Consider the following 19,546-nt stretch of genomic DNA (forward strand, 5'->3'; position numbering starts at 1 on the left):
GTATAAATTTGGGGTACCCTGGCCTTTGTGTGCTGCCTGCCTTATTAGACTAGCATTAAACAGTGAGGGCATAACAGATTCAGATTGTATGCATCGTGGGCACAGATCTAAATGTTCTGACACTCCTAAGGACCGAAGGGACAAAAAGGAAATGAAACGATAGACAAAGGATTTAAAAAAAAAAAAAGTCCTACACACTTCATTTAACTTCTGCAGCTCTGAAGGCTTTGCACTATAGGAAGAGAAATGGAAGTTTCGAGTGTTATATACCCTTGCAATCACAAAACTCAGGAGGCTGAGGCAGAAGGATTGCTATGAGTTTAAGACCACAATGGGCTACATGCTGAGTACCAAGCCAACATGGTAAGATCCTGAACAGAAACAGAGGGAGGCTGAAATTATCTCTCCACACAAGGAAATGCCTGGAATTTAAATTCAGCTATAACTCCAAAGTCTACATTCTTACTGCTCCCCTACAATGCTCACCAACAAAAGATTGTGTGCTCCGTACTGATCCCAGAATATCTCAGGATTCTGAAACACCCTGAAAGCCACACAGTCCAATCTTCATCTGAATATGGTTTACTTCCCTTTTCTGTCAATGCTGGGATTTTAGATACAACAAAACACATGTTTTAAAAAGAACGATACTCCAGTCAGACTGAGTTTACATTCCTGATTCCAAGCCAAGCCTGGTGGTGCACATCTTTAATCCCCATTTGGGAGGCAGAGGCAGGTGGATTTGTGAGTTTGAGGCCAGCCTGGTAAAATGAGTCCAGGATAGCCAGGGCTCCGTTACGCAGAGAAACCCTGACACGAAAAACAAACAGACAAACAGATTCCTGGTTGCAGGAAAGCATGCTTCTCACAGAGGACTTGAAGCAGAAATAGAAGAAGCAATGTCTGGTGCCGAGCCCATTCCTGCCTCAAGGAAATGAACTTCCAGGGATGCCGTGGTCTTCATGGTCTTCAGCCAGGCACGGACACAGATAGCAGTCCTGTGTGCTGCCTACTCTGCTGGCCTCAGCAGGCCTCAGGAGGAAGAGAATGCTTACGGAAGGAAGTTCCCTCTGGAGGAGGCAGAGCTAAAAACACTGAGTCATGACGAGAGGGAAGCCATCCCAATAAACACATTTTAGATTAAAGAAAAAAAAAATCCTGGATTCCACACTCTGACTTGTGGTTCACCTGTTTAATCATTTAACCTCTCCTCATCTACAAAATGAAAATCAGTGTAATTCCAGCTCCTTAAGATTTGAGGTAAATTTTTCACTGCTGTTCTTGAGACTGGGACTCACTATTGGCTCAGACTCAAACCCATCATCTTCTTGCCTCCGCATTTCCAGTGCAGTCATACGCCCCTATACCTGACCTTGTATTAAAAATTAAATGAGTATTATATGCCACACACTTAAAAATAATGCTTAGCCTGTGGCAGTCACACAACAGTATTAAACTATAATTTTATTTCAAGGCAGAGCCCCAGGCGCCAGCCTTCTCCATGACAAGTTTCAAGCACCCAAACCTTGATCTATTTTATGGGAAGATCGAGCCTACTGTGGGTAATACCACCTCTGGGCATGTGGTCCTGAGTTCTATGAAAAAAACAAACTGGGCAGCCAGGTGTGGTGATGCACCCTGTAATCCCAGCACTCAGGGAGGCAGAGGCAGGCGGATCCTTGTGAGTTTGAGGCCAGCCTGGTTTACAAAGCAAGTCCAAGACAGCCAAGACTGCCAGGGCTATACAGAGAAACCCTGTCTCAAGAAAACCAAACCCAAACAGAACAAAATCAACTGAGCAAGCCTTGGAGAGCACCCAGTAAGCAGTGTTCCTTTGCTCTCTGCTTCAGTCCCACCTCCGGGTTCCTGCCTTGAGTTTCTGCCCTGATGCCCCTTTCAATGGACAATCCTTTAGGGGGAAATAAACTTTCTTCCCGTGCTGCTTCTGTTCTCAGTGTTTGTTATAGTAAGAGAAAGCAAACTAGGACAGAGGGCCTCACTGTGTAGACTTGGTCGGCCTCAGACTTGCAATGGTCCTTAAGGCCTCTGCCTCCTAAATGCTGAGATTACAGCTGTGTACAAGCTCCCTGTTTGTTTGTTTGTTTGTTTGTTTTGAAAGTGTCAATGGCTAGCCCAAGTTGGCCTAGAACCTAGTGATTGATTTTCCTGTGTCCATTTCCTGAGTGCTGGGGTTATAGGCCCACATCAGTACACTTGGTTAATACCAGATCTTGAATAATTTAATTTGCTGTTGAAACCCTGAGCCACTAGAAGCAGAGAAACAACATTCATTTTATCTTCTGCTTTTATTTTGTCAATAATTTAACTTTTTAAGGAGAGGGAGCACTCTGTGAGTGCTCCATGGTGCACATTAGGAGGTCAGAATACGACTTTGTAGGATCAGTTTGATCCTTCTTCCTTTTCATGGCTTCCAAAAATCAAATTCATGTCTTCAGGTTTGCAATGCAAACCTTTGTTCACTCAGCTATCTTGCTGGTCTTTTGTGCTTTTGATAGACAGTGAGGACACAGTTCAAATCCTAGAGCACATTTTGAGTGCCCAGAAACAGAAGTTAATTGTTCTGCTGTAAAAAACCATTTCCGTGCATGTGTGCATGCGTGATGTGGCGTGTGCATGCCTGTGAGCTTGCAGAGCTTGGAGTAAGGTGTCGGGCATCACGCTAGACCAGAGTTCCACCTTTAGCCCCCTTCAGACTGGAGTTTAGCAGGCAGTAATCTGAGCAGAAGCCCCAGAAATTTATACCTCACCTCCACCTATAACTATATAGCCTCAGGAGAGCTGACACCTTCTGGATTCCTTGAGCACCACACACGGGTGACATTTATTCACACATAGACACAGTAATAAAATAAATTTAAAAAAATATCCCCATTGTTAGTAGTTCTATAAAAATGCCATGCACACAACCAATCTTAAATCCAGTGAGGTTTATTGGATGGAGAGAGCGAGGGAAGGAGAGAAAGAAAGACATGGTGGGGGGATGGGCCCGACAGAGGGAGGGGTAGAGCAAGAGAGGAGGCATGGCCGACAGGTTACTATGTACCTGGCCCAGATGATGTCACGGGACACAGGTACGGACATAGGACATCGTCAGGACCCTAAAGTTCCCTACGGGAAGGCCAGTTGAATTGCCTGCACAAGGTAACACCCATCCCATTTCCATGTCTTTCATTTTTACTTTGTGACCCACAGGACTTCATCAAGGCTGCCTTTGTGGGCCCAAGTGTGGAGCTGGAGCAAGGCTTTCTCAGCAGTGGTAACCCAACGAAGACAGACTTCCTCTCTACCACAACCGTGGGGCAGGGCCCCTTGATGGCCTCCCCCATCTGGGACTGAACATTTAGAGGGTCAGTCTTGTTCAGCAACGGCAGCAGCTGACTTCATGAGTGCTACTGCCATGCCATGCCCAGCAGCATTTCAAAATTCTTTGCCAATCTTCTTTCTTCCCTAGTGCTTCCTGAGTCTTAGAGGTGATATGACATCCCTTAAAGAGAGAACAGTCAGGAGTGGATTGTTCTTAGCAGTTTGACTCAGCCTTGAGTCTCTGTATTAACCACCCTTCTTTGCAGAGGGAAGCTTCTTTGATCAAGGCTGAGACAGCACTAACCTATAACCCCCTGGCCTGCAGGTCCTGAAATATCCCCACCCTCTCTTCCTGGATCTTGATAAGAGAGATTATAGGTTGGCTCCTGAGATGCCTTGGCTGGAATTTTCATCTGATAAAGTGATGTCTGGAGCCACCAGGATTGCATAAGGGGCGTTAGTAAAGTTTTCCTTGTGAATGGGGTTTCTAGTGAGGTTCCTAGAAAATTGTAGGTTCATGCCTGGGAGAAAAGCATTTAAGCAGTTGTTAATTTTGCTGGAATTCTTGTTTTTCCACTGGCAAGAGGCTTCAACGGGATTCCTAGGGGGAGGGGCTTTTTTCTCTTTCTCCCATCCTTAGATTTCCTGTCTTTCTAGCTTGCCTTGCTTTTACTTATTTTGAGACAAGGTTTCACTGAGTTGCTCATGCTAGCCTTTTTGACTAGGGCAGGACACGCAGGCTGTGAGCTTTCTTCCTGTTTCAGCCTCTGGAGTAGCAAGGGTCATAGGCCTGCAAAATCCGACCTCCTAAAAAGTACACTTATGAAACAGACTCGGGTCCTTTATTTTAAAATTTTTTATTTACAGCTTTACTGACAAGTCTCATATATTCCAACCTGGATCTAGCAGAACTTTTGATCCTTCCTCTCCCCGGTGCTGACTAAAAGCTTGAACCACCACACCCAGTTACTTTGTAGCTTAAAAAAAAAAAAAAAAAATAGGAGAGGGTGAGCCTAAGATAAATTAGTTGTGTCTGTCCCTGCTGGTAATGTCTCTATCTCACTTTTCCTCATGTTTCTAATATGGGGGTAATACATACTTCAGAAAAAAAATTTTCATGACCCAAAAACATAACATTTTTGTGAAAAGTACTGTATTCAAAGGATCTTAGACAGTAAGAGTCAAGGACATCCCTCTCCCCCCCATGAACTCCAAGCCAACATTCCTCTCAAGATACAAATATGGAAAACAAAAAAAAGCTCCTTTATGACTCTGTCTCAGTGATTTCTGGTTTTGACAAGGACAAAGGGTCCTGGTCTTCCGCTAGCCTTCCTCACACGGTCTGGGGGTGTGTGGGGGGGGGGGCTTCCAGTTCAAACGCTGCAACTAGAAGCTGTCACGGCATTCTTTGAAAAAAACCACCTCTCTGAAAGGAGCAAGCGCCCTCCCCGGCCATTCGGGAAGACACGTGGAGAGGGCCGGGAGACGGGCTCGGGGTGACAAGGCCCCGAACGCCCTGCCTCCGCGCACTGCAGTTTCTCGGCCCAAGCACCCGCTCCGGTATTGGCTCAGTCACGTTTTCAAGGACTCTGCGCGCCCAGGCGTTGGGTTTTTTGGTAGAAGTCAAGTCAGGAGAGACATTACCTCATGTTGCTGAAAATAAAAAAGGTCGAGATCACTCAAGGACACGGGGCCGCCGGAAACAAGGACTGCCAGTGCCTAGCTCACTCACGGGGGGTGGGGTGGGGAGAAATGACCCTTTTGCACATTTATTTCCTAAGCTGAGAGGTTTCTGCTGCAGCAGGGGGGATGGAGGCCACGCTGTCCCAGCCCCGAGGTGGGGAGGGGGTGCTCGGCCCCGGGGTCGGCCAGGAGCACGGACACGTTTCCTTCACAAAGGCTGTGTGTGTGTGTGTGTGGGGGGGTCACAACAAGGATCCTGGGGACATGTGACAAGCCAGGCCCGCCGAGCCTCCGCCCGCACTGGGCTGTGCGGATGGATGTGTTCCATTTTGCGCGAGGACGGCCAAGGAGAAGGCGCGGCGGCCCGGCCACCCCCAAGCCAGGCGCCACGGAACGGCAGGCCTAGCAGCGCTCCCCAGTCTCGGGATCGGAAAGCCCGGCTGCGCGGAGGCTGAGGCCGGGGGACCGCGGGTGTGAGGGCGAAGGAGCCGGCGCCGCGTGGGGGAGGGGCGCGACAACCTTCGCAGCCATTTTGTCCTCGCCCCACTTCCGTCTTCTCTTCCCGGACTCCCCCCTCCCTCAGGCTCTTCTCTCAGGCTGCCCCGGGGTCCCCAGAGGCCCAGATCGCGGCGAACACGGCTGTCATTGGTCCGTTGCGGATGTACCCGCCCCCCTCCCCGGGCCCTCTTCCGCCCCCTCCCGCCCGCGCGGACGGGCCGCGCATGCGTGCCCGCTGCCGGCTCCTTCCCCTCCCCCGCCAGCCCTGAGTGACAGAGGACTCCCGCGCGCGGGCTCCCTGCGCCCCGCCCTCCCCCTTCCCCCGGGCCGTTCCGAGAGCGGGGGCGAGCGTGAAAGTTCCAGAACGCTGCGGTCGTGCGTCATCGCGAGGGAGGGTGGGACGGGGCGGGGCCTAGGGGAGCGTTCTGGTCGTTCGTTGGTGGATTCGGAAGGGCCTTGTCTCCCATTGGCTGGGGGGCTATGATAGGCAGCGGGATGGGCGGGATCCTTCTGGAAGGTTCTAAGACAGGGTATAAGAGAGACTGAAGCGGGCGGAAACCGGTCTCATTGAACGCGGTGCCAGCTTTCGGGGTTTTGCGTGGTGTCTCCGCCAGCACAGCCGGGCCTAAACGGTGAGGTGAAGCCTGGGGCTTGGGTCGTTGCGGGCCCCCTTGGGTGCTGCAGCGGCCGCTGGGGCGCTCGAGCGGCTGGCGCGCACTAGGCCGCTGTCTCCGGGGACGAGGGATGCACCTGAACGGGAAGATGCGCTGAGGCAGGGCGGCGCCGCCATGGCTTTGAGGCTCCGCGTAGCGGGGGAGGGGAGCCGCAGCCGGCTGGCTGGGCCGCCTCCTTAATGCCCTGTGGGGCTTGGAGGAGCGGGCTTCTGGCGGGCGTCCAAGGGGCAGGCGTTTGGAGCAGTCGCGAAACCGGGCGACCCGGCTCCCGCAGTGCGCCGTCCCGGGGGGTGGGGGGGTGGGGCGCTCCGAGTCGGCCACGTGCTCAGCCATTGTCGCAGATCTTAAGCACAGATGGTTCCTCCCTTTAGGGAGGGTCGGCCTCTGCGCGGTCGGCGCTGCCACCCAGACTGCAGCACTGCTGTTCCGAGCCCTCCGCGTGGCTTCGGGTGATAGGTCCTGCCCGCCGCCTCTATAGCTCTTGCGGTTTGGTAAAGCCGTCCTGTTTCTTTTTTTTTTTCCCAGCAAACATGTCTAAGGGACCTGCAGTTGGCATTGATCTTGGCACCACCTATTCGTGTGTGGGTGTCTTCCAGCATGGAAAGGTGGAAATAATTGCCAATGACCAGGGTAACCGAACCACGCCGAGCTATGTTGCTTTTACCGACACAGAACGTCTAATTGGGGATGCTGCGAAAAACCAGGTTGCAATGAACCCCACCAACACAGTTTTTGGTAAGCCGCCAGCTTTTCTGTCACGGTCGTGAAATCAAGGGGACTGGGCGGCGGGGAATTGGGAATGAATAGCAGAATAGCTTTTCTATACGACTACAGTCGTGTGGGCCATTGCTTCCTGCACCGGAGCTTGCACTGGTCTATATTTCGGTCTTTTATTGCCATGATAGAGAATGCTAAGGTACAATCTCCTTAGCTGGACGATGCATTAATTTTTTACAGATGCCAAACGTCTGATCGGACGTAGGTTTGATGATGCTGTTGTTCAGTCTGACATGAAGCACTGGCCCTTCATGGTGGTGAATGATGCAGGCAGGCCCAAGGTCCAAGTAGAATACAAAGGAGAGACAAAAAGTTTCTACCCAGAGGAAGTGTCCTCTATGGTTCTCACTAAGATGAAGGAAATTGCAGAAGCCTACCTTGGGAAGGTGAGTCTTTTAACTGGTGCTAGCTATGGGATGGTCTTATTTTAGTTTCCTATGTATTCTAGCCACTGCTAGAATTCGCTAATTAAACAACTTTGCAATTCTTTTTCCTAGACTGTTACCAATGCTGTGGTCACAGTGCCAGCTTACTTCAATGACTCTCAGCGACAGGCAACAAAAGATGCTGGAACTATTGCTGGCCTTAATGTACTTCGAATTATCAATGAACCAACTGCTGCTGCTATTGCTTATGGTTTAGATAAGAAGGTAGGTGTTCCAAGTACAATTTTTTTGTTCAGGTTAGTTTGCATGCCAGAAGTCATACTTGCGTGAGCTAGAATATTGTTTCATTTGACAGGTTGGAGCTGAAAGGAACGTGCTGATTTTTGACTTGGGAGGTGGTACTTTTGATGTGTCAATCCTCACAATTGAGGATGGCATTTTTGAAGTGAAATCCACAGCTGGAGACACCCACTTGGGTGGAGAAGACTTTGATAACCGAATGGTCAACCATTTCATTGCTGAGTTTAAACGAAAGCACAAGAAGGACATCAGTGAGAACAAGAGAGCTGTCAGGCGTCTTCGTACTGCCTGTGAACGGGCTAAGCGCACCCTCTCCTCCAGCACCCAGGCCAGTATTGAGATTGATTCTCTCTATGAGGGAATTGACTTCTATACCTCTATTACCCGTGCTCGATTTGAGGAATTGAATGCTGACCTGTTCCGTGGCACACTGGATCCTGTAGAAAAGGCCCTTCGAGATGCCAAACTTGACAAGTCACAGATTCATGACATTGTTCTGGTTGGTGGTTCTACTAGAATCCCCAAGATTCAGAAGCTTCTGCAAGACTTCTTCAACGGGAAAGAACTGAACAAGAGCATTAACCCTGATGAAGCTGTTGCTTATGGTGCAGGTAAATATGGCCCTATGTACATTCTTTTACAGTCCCTGCAAAGTTTACAAATAATTCGCTGTGATGATGGATTCCAAAACCATTCGTAGTTTCCACCAGAAGTGCTGTGTTGGCTAGTTCCTTCCTTGGATGTCTGAGCGAGTGAACTGTGTTGAAGTGCAATTCAAGTTAGGGTGGGTTTTTCTAACATTTCTTTTTCCCTTTTATAGCTGTCCAGGCAGCCATTTTATCAGGAGACAAGTCTGAGAACGTTCAGGATTTGTTGCTGTTGGATGTCACTCCTCTATCCCTTGGTATTGAAACTGCTGGTGGAGTCATGACTGTCCTCATCAAGCGCAATACCACCATTCCTACCAAGCAGACTCAGACTTTCACCACCTACTCTGACAACCAGCCTGGTGTGCTCATTCAGGTATGTTCATATAATTTTTCTTGCTTTGTATAGAGTACTCTGGGAAATCTCGCTGTGATGATGGATTCCAAAACCATTCGTAGTTTCCACCAGAAGTATTGTGTTGGCTAGTTCCTTCCTTGGATGTCTGAGCGACTGATATTCCCTTATTTGAGCTTAGAGCACAGGACTTTATGAAGTTCAGTGTCTTAGTTCTCTGTCTTTACTTTTTCTTCAAGGTGTATGAAGGTGAAAGGGCCATGACCAAGGACAACAACCTGCTTGGAAAGTTTGAACTCACAGGCATACCTCCAGCACCTCGTGGTGTCCCTCAGATTGAAGTCACTTTTGACATTGATGCCAATGGCATCCTCAATGTTTCCGCTGTAGATAAGAGCACAGGAAAGGAGAACAAGATCACCATCACCAATGACAAGGGTAAGTTTGGGCATAATAGTCTTATAAATAGAACCCACTTAAGTCAGTGTGCTTGCTTACCTTTTAAGCTCACCATAATTTTGTAACTTAACCAGGACGTTTGAGCAAGGAAGATATTGAGCGCATGGTCCAAGAAGCTGAGAAGTACAAAGCTGAGGATGAGAAGCAGAGAGATAAAGTTTCCTCTAAGAATTCACTGGAGTCCTATGCCTTCAACATGAAAGCTACAGTTGAAGATGAGAAACTTCAAGGCAAGATCAATGATGAGGATAAACAGAAGATTTTAGAAAAATGTAACGAAATCATCAGTTGGCTGGATAAGAATCAGGTAGGTGTTCTGTTGTCAATAAGGGGAAATAGATGTTCAAAACTGTTAAAAGGGTCACTATGATGAATGGTCCATAACATTCGCGGTTTCCACCAGAATGTAGAGTGTTGGCAGTTACCTTCCTTGGATGTCTGAGTGGCTCATAGCTAAGGGAGGGAGGGGATCCTTCATAATATATGTGTAGGGCTTAGTAGACATCCCACCATAGTAAGAGTAGTTGTTTATAGAAAGGTCTTTTGGTAATGGATAATTTTCTCTTGTAGACTGCTGAGAAGGAAGAATTTGAACACCAGCAGAAAGAACTGGAGAAAGTCTGCAACCCCATCATTACCAAGCTGTACCAGAGTGCTGGTGGCATGCCTGGAGGAATGCCTGGCGGCTTCCCTGGTGGAGGAGCACCTCCATCTGGTGGTGCTTCTTCTGGCCCCACCATTGAAGAGGTGGATTAAGTCAGTCCAAATAGAGGTGTAGCATTGTTCCACAGGGGAAACATTTGAAGGACCCAAATTTAGCAAGTTACACGGCAGTTTCAAATTTTTAAGCTGCTACAATAAATAACTGGGCATTCTCAATACTTGAACATGGGAGAGGAAACAATAACATTGCACTTTATAAGCACTGTATCCTAAATGAAAATGCAATGTCTCTAAAAACAGGTGGAAAATGCAATGTCTAATAAAATATTTAAATTGGCACCAGAGCAGTTGTCTTTGACTTGAGTAACTAAGGTATGGGTAATTTTTAGCTGACCCCTGGAACTCATAACTGCAGGTGTGAGAAGGTTGTGCCATCATACCTGGCACCACCCCACAGGTTTAGTGTTTAGCCTTGGGGTTGAGTGACAAGATTTGGTTTTGTATCTTAAGGTATAAAATTCAGAGACAGGAAGTAGGCCGTTCTCTGCCTATGGTAATCCCAGAAAATGGTCTGATTTTTTTGGTTGCCTCCCTGTCTTGGTTTTCATAGATTAGTTGTTGCCACCTAGTGGCCAGCCTTGTTAACAGGCGCATACAGGAAACCAGCCAAGTTTCTGTTACAGTGCTAACAGCTAATTCCTGTTTCAGAAGCTCTGTAGGCCTGTTATTTCTTTTTGGCTGCATTATTGGAGTCCAACTACATTTTTCTTCTGTCTGGTTCCCTAGTGTAATTAAAGGCAGGTACAGCCATTCTGTATTAAAGAGTTGAAGCTTTAGGCCACAGCACTTAGGATTTCAGGTGAAAGAACTGCTTTTATAGTACATAGGGTAATAGGGCACTAGAAGGAAAATTTTCTGTGTCATTCAGTATCAGCACTTTGGAACACTCAACCAAATTCGAATATAGGAGTCTTTCTAGCACCAGTGTTCATTTGAAACCAGGTTTGTGCTCTGCAGACTTAGTCTTACAGTTAAAGCTGGTTTCAGTTTTGCCTGGAAAGTGCTAAGGTCACTTGAGTTCTCTACCATGCTAGATGCTAACTGAAGTTGTATTGCTGATTTTTCTAAAGTAAATGAGCCATAGCGATAACGTTCCCAACAAGTACTACATTGTTTAGTTCAAGGCTCGAGGTTTATAAAGGAAAAGTGTCTTGGTTGTGGTAGAGTGGAGCCACAGGCATGACTTGATTAGAAAGATTCACAATGTTCCTCTGCATGTTGTCACATGAACCTTTAGTCCCTGCAGGGGGAGGCACATCTGAGGCCAACCTGGTCTACGCAAGTCTAGACAGTGAAAAAAATCTTTGTCCAGCAGATGGCAGTAGCTGATTATAAAGTACTGCCAGGATCCTTGGGGAAGCTAGTTGAATTTTTTTTTTTTTTTTTTTGAACGGCAGAATCCCTGCACAACCCGGTGTGTATCCTGGAACTATAGACTAGACTGCCCTCAAGCTCCTGCTTCTGCCTCTAAGTATTAGGATTAACTGTGGACCACCACGCCCAGCTGAAACACTTCTGGGGTTGGAGTGGTGCTTTTTGTTTTCACACATGCACCTTGTTGGCAGGATGGTAAAGGAGAGGGTAGTGATAGAGCCAGCCCCAAACATCCATCTTCAGGTCCAAGCATGGCATTTTAAGAAGAGCAAATGCCATGCCCTTGATGGTGGGTATGGCTTGAGTGGAGAGTTCAGTGTGTATGAGGGTAGAAAAAGGACAGAAACAAGGGGCTAGGGAGAACAAAGGCTCGGTGGTAATTTTTAAGTTCCTGTCTTACATAACCTTTGAGCTTATACTTGTGAGCTCACCTTTGGAAAGACTGCTGGGCACCATAGCTCAGGCCTTGGACCACATGTGACATGGCTACAGGGTAGCACTTGGGAGGGGGAAAGAGGAACAAGAAGTTCAGGGTCAGCCTGGGCTATAACGACCAGGTCTCTAAGAACAGTTTTTATATTGGTTTACTTGAAATTTTTGTCAATATTTTATGTATCTCTACAGAATGATGCAAAACAATTTAGTCAACAAAATATACCATTGTCACATTTTTAGCCCCACACTCCCTTAGCCTTCCATTCTGAACATTTTGCAGACGTAGAAGCATAAAACAAATGGTCTTTTGTGACTGCCTTAACATATTTCCCACCAGGCTACTGAAGGGGGAGAGGGGAGAACAAATGGGAGAGAACTGTTAGAGGAATTGGGAAGATGGAGGAGGAATAGAAATGAAAGTATCTAAGATTAGGGAAGATGTTGAATTCCCGTAATCCAGGAGTTAGGAGGCATGCCCGTGTGAACTATTGTGGCTATTTAATAACTTTTATGTTTGCATTGGGGCTTAATTCAAACCAAATAGTCCACTCTCAGGAAATACTAGGTGAGACTTGAAGGTCAGCTGCAAGCAAGAAACCAATTGGAAGAACCTTGGGCAGTTCAACAGAAGCTTTTTATTGCTTTAGTATTTTTTGGATTTCTGTCTAGAGACCTGCTGTGCCCTCTAAAGGTGTGCAACACTGAACAAATTACTTTTCTGAAACTACCCGAGAAGTGGAGTTTACAATACCCGACCTTAGAATCATCAGGAGAATGGAGTGACTCAGTATGTGCAAAACATTTAGCCCTGCAGCTGGCTCGGGAAGCCCTCAGTCAACGCACTATCACTAGCTATAGAGTAGACACTATTTGCTCAGGGTGCCGTAAAAATTGTCAAACACACAGAGGTAGTTTAAAACAACAAATTTATTGTCTCCAGTGTAGAAACTGAAAGTCAACTGACGCCAACGTTTGGGCAAGAGCCACACTTGCCAGGGAGGGAATCTTCTGACTTCCCAGTCACCTGGCTGTGGGGCTGTGCTTGTCCGTGATCTGTATGTAAATTTAGCCCTTTGGAAGCAGGACCTTAAACATTCACTTTCCAGTCACCTCTGTAAGGACCCTACTTCCAAATATGGAAAGTCGCTCTCTGAGGGTCTGGGATTACCATTCAATGACAGTTCAAGCCACAGCCATCACATTACTGGTTGTCACAGGGAAAGAATCTCCCCAGTTCTTGTGCAAAAAAACGGAAAAGGAACGTAGGACAAAAACCTAAATACCTGTTCTTCAGTGAGCCGGTGTGAAAGGCTTTTGATCGGAGTCTTTCTCTAGAGCTGCCCACCAGCTGTGGAGCTTTTTCTCTTCCTTCCTCCTCATCCCTCCATTGTCCCTCTGGATTCCCAAACAACGCCTAATTCTATTACTTCCAGTGATTTCCCCGTGGATGGCAGTTTATTTCTGTCATCAAGTCTCTGATGAAATCTATAGCCGTGAAATGTTTAGTCCAATCCCAACAAATCGTGTATAGTGTTAACATGTCACAAGCTGCCCGAGCCCTGCATTATGCGGTAATTTGGAAGCGAGAGAAGTGATAATATAAGGCCGGGCTTCCTTTGTGAGCTCGCATTAATGCTGTAGCTGGGGATGTCAATTGACAGCCCATCGATTTGGGCTAATAGTGCATGGAGGGGGCAGAATTGGGGCAAGGCAGGGAATAAAGGATATCGACGTCCAGCCGCCAGGATCCCGGCAGCTTTTAATGTATTATTGCCCTCTTTTAATGCAACTTTCACGTCAACTGCATTTCCTTCTACCAGTCCTGCCTGCTGAGCTGAACTGTGAAGCCAGTGGGGTGCCACCCCCAGAGTGGCTCAGAGTTCCCCAGTATTGATTCTTTGATGCTCTGGGGTGTGAATTATAATTATTTCATTAAGCCCTTTAATGGGTATCAACCATGAACCTTCCCCAGCCCAGGCTGAGGAGGCCAGGGCGAGGTCCACATCATTAATCTATGTTCATCTCATTGCCACCAATTGTCCAACTCTCAACCCTTATTTATTTTTTTCTCCTATTATCGCGTCTAAGGTTTTAGCTAGAAGCAGGTCGATCTACTCCCAGAGAGGAACTGGAAAGAGGAGCTGGCCGATTTGGGGAGACTTGAGGGGAGGCCACAGCTGAGCAGACTGCAGAGCTGGCTAGTCACACTAAGGGATCAGCATTGCCCAGCTCTACTTGGCTTGTACAGAAAAGTAGCACAGGAGCTCTTGGGACAAACCCAGAGAGCTTGCAGCCTAGGTGTCTGTGTCCTGTGTCGTGATTTAGGAATACTCCATCAGTTTGCTTAGGTCACTCATCACTTGCTAAGGTTCTATGTGTTCAAAGGAATGCCTTGTGCCTTCAAGCAGCTTAGACTCCAGGAAGGGGGAGAGGAATGAAGACACAGATAAATAACAGATATGGGAGAGAGTGTGGAGGGAGTCATGGAACCTAATGAAAGGAACCCTGGATCAAGACATGTATAAAGGCTTCCTGGAGGAGCCAGTGCTTAAGGCAGTCTTAAGGAATGAGCAGGGGAAGCCAGAAGAAAGAGGAAGGGCACTCTAGTCAGTAGAGCAATAGTTGCTGAGATCTAAAAGTAAAGATGAGATTTGGGGACCTTGAGTAACCTTGGCTTTCCCACCCCACCTTTTCAGAAGTATTGGGTTGAATCTAGGGCATCACACATGAGAAGCAAATGTTCTAACCCTGAGCCCCCAGCCATCCAACCAACTTCATCATCTCCTAATCCACCTCTCTGCTGGTGAGGTTTTTGTTGTTGTTGTTGTTTGTTTGAGACAGGGTTTCTCTGTATAACCTTAGCTCTGTCCTGGACTCCCTTTGCCCTTTGTAGACCAGGCTGGGCTCAAACTCAAAGCAACCTGCCTGCCTCTGCCTCCCTGAGTGCTGGGATGACAGGTGTTCGCCACCACACCCGGCTTGCTGGTGAGTCTTATCAGAAGCTTTGGGAAAGTTCAGAAACCCTTCAGTTGGCATTTCTATCCTTCCTTCAGATAGTTTTTCATGTCTGTCATCACATTTCCTCCTAAGCCAAAAGTAACTTGCATTCTAGACCCTTCCCTTCTTTGTTTTTGGGTAATTGTTCCTTTGCTTGTTTTTACATGATTGGGTGTTTTGCTTCCTATGTATGCCTATGTACTACATGCATGTCCTGGCACCTGCTGAGTTCAGAGGAGGGTATTGGAGCTCCTGGAATTGGAGTCAAAGATGGCTGTGAGCCACCATATGGGTGGTGGGAATTGAACCCAGTTCCTCTGCAAAAACACCAAGTGCTCGTAACTACTGAGCCTGGGTAATAGTTTGAAAACACATCTATAATTTCTCTTTTTTTACATTTCTTCAGTATATGCACAATTATCTCCTTTGGAATATGACCTGACCTTGGGGACAGTTTATAACAGATAGAATGTTGACAAAGTGACTGTGAGGACCCCCCCCAAGTCTAGATTATCAAAGCCACATTGGCTCCCACCTGGTTCATTGTAGGAGTCTTCAGTTGCCCCGCAGGAGTCTGCTTTTCCTCATTTGGACAGACCACCCAGACAAGTAGCCTCTGGCACCAAACCAGCAAGTGAAGAGTAAACAGGACTCTGTCCCAGCCGCTAGCAATCTCTGCTGAAAGACCCAAAGTATGGGCTGTTCAGATGAGCCTAGCCACCCCCGGCCCAGAATCAGCATAAATGATCCTGGAGACACAGCTTTCTGTGCTGTTTGAGGGTAGTTGGGCACACACTAACAGAACTAGGACAGTGTTTGCTAACTAAATTTGGTTCTTTCACATTGTCTTTAAGTTCGATCACCAAGTTATTTATAGAAAGCCTTAAGTTAAAATCATGAGCTTCCCTTCCCCAATTTATTTTCTTTTTCTTTTTTCTTTTTGTTTTGTTTTGTTTTTCAAGATAGAGTTGCTCTGTGTATCCTGGCTGTCCTAGAACTTTGTAGACCAAGCTGGCTTCGAAGTCTCAGAGATCCACCTGCCTCTGCCTCCTGAGTTCTGGGATTAAAGGTGTGCACCACCAGGCCCAGCTCCCAATTTCTTTTCAAGTTTTTCCAAAATCATTCTAATATGGTTTTTCATATAAATATTAAAAATCAACTTTTAAAATCATTATTTTTTTTTTTTTTTAGGATTTATTTATTTTGACTTAATGTGTATTGGTGTTTTGCCTTTTTGTGAGTCTGTGCATCCTGTACATGTAGTGCCAGCGGAGGTCAGAAGAGGGCATCAGATCCCCTCGAACTGGAGTTACAGGTGGCTAGTCTCCCCATGTGGGTGCTAATTGAACTCAGGTTCTCTGGAAGAGTACAAAATGTTCCTAACTGCTAAGCCATCTCTCCATTCCCTCATCATGTTTTTTTTTTTTTTTAATTGGTATATAGTTTATTTTGTGGCTGTTTATGCTGTACATAAAGCCACATGGCCCCAGAAGGGCCTTGCATTCACTATGTACTTGAAGCTGGCCTTGAACTCCTGATTCCTCTGCCTCCACTCTTAAGTGCTGAGAATACGGATCTGTGCTGTCAGGTCTGTCTGGCAATCGCTCAATTTTTGTTAAAACAGCAGGTTGACTTATGATGATAATGCTATTGATTCCATAGCTCAAAATGAATAAAGTGGATGGTTTAATAATATTAGGCCTGAAGACGGTACATCTTTCCATTAGGGCTTCAATAATCTATCAACTGTTAGTTAAAAATGAAGAACTCTTGTGTTTCATTTCTTAAATTTATTCCTAATTATATTGATTTGTTTTGTTTTTGATAACTAACTCATAGGTTGAGCTTGAACTAGTCAGCATCCTCCGATTTCAGCCTCCTGAGTGCTAGGATTACAGGTGTGAGCCACTGCACCTGGCTAATTATATTGTGGTTGGCGCTATAGTAAATGGAATTGTTTTCAACTTTCATTTTCTAGTTATTTATTCTCTTTGTGTAAGACTAGCATAGAATTTAAATATTCACTGTATATTGAATGACTTTGCTGGATTCAGTAATCAATCCTAATAGTTGCTGAGGGGACTTTTCTCTCTGCTGTATGCGGTGACCTTCGGGTTTCCCATAGGCGCTGCTGCGTGGGTGCGCAGTAAACTGACGCATCCTCAATTGAAAGCAAATTTGTTGCACATGGCAGCCTACCCAAGACGGAACTGCAGCAGAGACTACGAGGGAGGAAGGGGACTAATTCGAGTAAATGAGTAAATGTACGAAGTCAGCACTGAAAGAAAATGCCTGGGGCTGGAGAGATGGCTCAGTAGTTAAAAGTGCTGACTGCTTTTGCAGAGGACTCAGGTTCGATTCCCAGTACCTGGGTGTTGGCTCACAAACATCTCTAACCCCAGTTCCAGGGGATCTGATGCTCTCTCTGGCCTCTGAGAGGACCAGCCATACATGTGGTGCACAGACGTACATGCAGACCAAACGCCAATGAAACGCATAAAAAACAAGTAAACATATTTAAAGAAAATTCCTGAATTGGAAATACTGAGAAATAAATCTTACAGGTGAGACTAGTTTTTGTTAATTTTCTAGAAGAGTCACTCTAGTTTGTTCAGGTTTTGTTTCATGTAGCCCAGGCTGGCCTTCAGCTATGTAGACGAGGATGTCTTTGAACTTCTATTCCTTCTGCTTCTACCTCCTAATGTTCCAAGTGTTGGGATTACAAGCATGTGCTGCCACACCTAGCTTCAGAAATCTCTTGAGCTGTGGCTTTTTCTTTTAAGTGAAGACTATTGCAAGTTGCAAGATGTTAAGCATTCTTCTTCCCTATTTCCTACTGAAGTTCTGTGGTACCCTCAAATCATGGCAACAATCAAAAATGCTCCCATAAATGCACTCGTACATGTCCTCCAGGGGAATACATTTGAGCTCTCGTTTTGGAGTTGGTGCTGGGCTAAATAAAGCCCTGACTCTGCATCTTTCTGTCTTTGTGGTCACATGACCTTCTCTTTCTGGTGGAAATGGATGAGGGTCAAAAGATTAAATATCAATATGGTAAGCTAGCACAGTTTCAAGCACATGGGACTCACAACTAACTAATAGGTATCAAACATTTGCTATTGTCTTGAGGGGTAACAGGCCTCTGACTTCAGTACCATCAATAACTGTAATATTCTGTTGTGTAGAATAAGGACGGAATGACTTACATTGAAAGCAATATGGCAGGGACTTGACCTTAGGCAGTCTGATTCCAAAGCCTGCTTGGTAAACCTCGGTACTATTCTGTCCTAATCATAAAGAGTATCAGGCAAGGTTCTGTCCTTGCACTACATCAAGATTTTTCCCCTCCCAAAAGTTTTCTACTGGTGACAAGGATCTCTACCAACCCACTCGTCAGGATGCTAACAATATCCAAGAGGGAGAGAACAGCACAGGCAAAGTGAGAGACAGTGGGACAGGACTGTTGTATAATAGATGCCTCTGAGATTGAACCATTTCATCTTTCAGGGAAGCTCCTTAAACAGGAAGATAAACAACTCATAACTTCAGGGGCCTGGAAGGATGGCTCAGAGGTTGAGAGCACTGGCTGTTCTTCCAAAGGTCCTAAGTGCAATTCCCAGCAATCACATGGTGGCTCACAATCTATAATGGGATCTGGTGCCCTCTTCTGGCCTGCAGGCACACATGCAGGCAGAATACTGTATAAATAATAAATAAATAATTTTTTTTTTAAAGTATCTTCAGGAAGTCCCTGAAATGGACCAGATTCACTATGCCCCTCCCTGCCAGAGAAAGCTGAGAGTCCCTTTAGGACAGATGAAGCTGAACTGCAAAGAAGACTGAGAACAGATCAGTTGCCTGGAAGAAGCAGAGACCAGCAGAGCTGCCAGGAAGAGGTTTAGACCAACTGAATGACTTGGAAAGGACCCCCTCCAGCCTGTTGTGGTGACTGCAGGCTATGCAGGTTCCCAGCTTTGTGAGCTGTCACCCATGCTGGGGTGGGCATTGGTGAAGCAGCTGCCCCTCAATCCCATTCCTATAAGTAACCCCAATAAAACTCATTGGCTCACCATATTGCACTTTGGTGGTATCCATAGTTTGATCTGCTGTGAGTTCCTTATCTGGGGTGAATAGTTGTATATGTTGTGTTGCCCCAGGAAAAGTTTTGTCACACAGGGATATCTACCCTTTCAATACTGTTTGGACCTGAAATGCCCCCAAAGGCCCCTATGCTAAAGGCTTACTTCCAGGCTTGTCGCTACTGTCCGGGGATAGAAACTTTAAGACGCAGAACTTAGAACTTTTGTGATCCTTGTAGGCATGCCATTGAAGGGGAGAGTGGCACTCCATTCATCCCCCTGTCTCTCTTTGTACCTGGCCACAAGATTTGTGCTTTTACCATGTGCTGCTACCATGATATGGGCAACCATTCGCAAGAGGCTCCAACTCTGAGCCTGAATAAGCCTTCTCTGAGCTGTGGATGTAGCTCAGTTGGTGGAGTTCCTGCTTATTGTCTTAGGGTTTCTGTTGCTGTAATTAAACACCATGAACAGAGCAACCTGGGAAGCAAAGTGTTTATTTCAATTATACCTCCACATCACAGTTCATCACTGAAGGAAGTCAAGGCAGAAACCTGGAAGCAGAAACTGAAGCAGAGTCCATGAAGGATCACTGCTTACTAACTTGCTCAGCCTGCTTCCTTCCTTCCTTCCTTCCTTCCTTCCTTCCTTCCTTCCTTCCTTCCTTCCTTCCTTCCTTCCTTCCTTTCTCCTTCTTGTTCTTCTTCTTTTTCTTCTTCTTGTTCTTGTTCTTCTTGTTCTTCTTGTTCTTGTTGTTCTTGTTCTTGTTCTTGTTCTTCTTCTTCTTGTTCTTCTTCTTCTTCTTCTTCTTCTTCTTCTTCTTCTTCTTCTTCTT

At 46.4% G+C, this 19,546-nt stretch overlaps 1 protein-coding gene and 2 non-coding genes across 3 annotated transcripts; all 3 read left to right on the top strand.

The window, feature by feature from the left end:
- The first annotated feature begins 6,038 nt into the window (after positions 1–6,038).
- On the top strand, positions 6,039–10,110 carry Hspa8 (heat shock protein family A (Hsp70) member 8). The gene is made up of 9 exons (XM_055621827.1): positions 6,039–6,137; positions 6,705–6,914; positions 7,137–7,342; positions 7,454–7,606; positions 7,698–8,253; positions 8,463–8,665; positions 8,884–9,082; positions 9,178–9,410; positions 9,674–10,110. The coding sequence occupies exons 2-9, from the start codon at positions 6,710–6,712 to the stop codon at positions 9,857–9,859; spliced, it is 1,941 nt and encodes a 646-aa protein (XP_055477802.1). The 5' UTR covers positions 6,039–6,137; positions 6,705–6,709; the 3' UTR covers positions 9,860–10,110.
- Positions 8,309–8,394, top strand: LOC129687864 (small nucleolar RNA SNORD14). The gene has a single exon (XR_008721830.1). It is a non-coding gene; the product is annotated as a small nucleolar RNA SNORD14 (small nucleolar RNA).
- LOC129687863 (small nucleolar RNA SNORD14) lies at positions 8,715–8,800 on the top strand. Its single transcript, XR_008721829.1, has one exon. It is a non-coding gene; the product is annotated as a small nucleolar RNA SNORD14 (small nucleolar RNA).
- Positions 10,111–19,546: the final 9,436 nt, after the last annotated feature.

This window comes from Psammomys obesus, unplaced genomic scaffold (assembly GCF_907164565.1).
Source record: "Psammomys obesus unplaced genomic scaffold, mPsaObe1.curated_primary_1811, whole genome shotgun sequence".
NCBI lineage: Eukaryota > Metazoa > Chordata > Mammalia > Rodentia > Muridae > Psammomys > Psammomys obesus.

Excerpts from the sequence above, each read along its gene's own strand:
- Hspa8 (XM_055621827.1), top strand. The coding sequence starts at position 6,710 with ATGTCTAAGGGACCTGCAGTTGGCATTGATCTTGGCACCACCTATTCG. Across the intron at positions 6,915-7,136 it reads CCCCACCAACACAGTTTTTG|ATGCCAAACGTCTGATCGGA; the intron begins GTAAGCCGCCAG and ends AATTTTTTACAG. Across the intron at positions 9,083-9,177 it reads CACCATCACCAATGACAAGG|GACGTTTGAGCAAGGAAGAT; the intron begins GTAAGTTTGGGC and ends TAACTTAACCAG.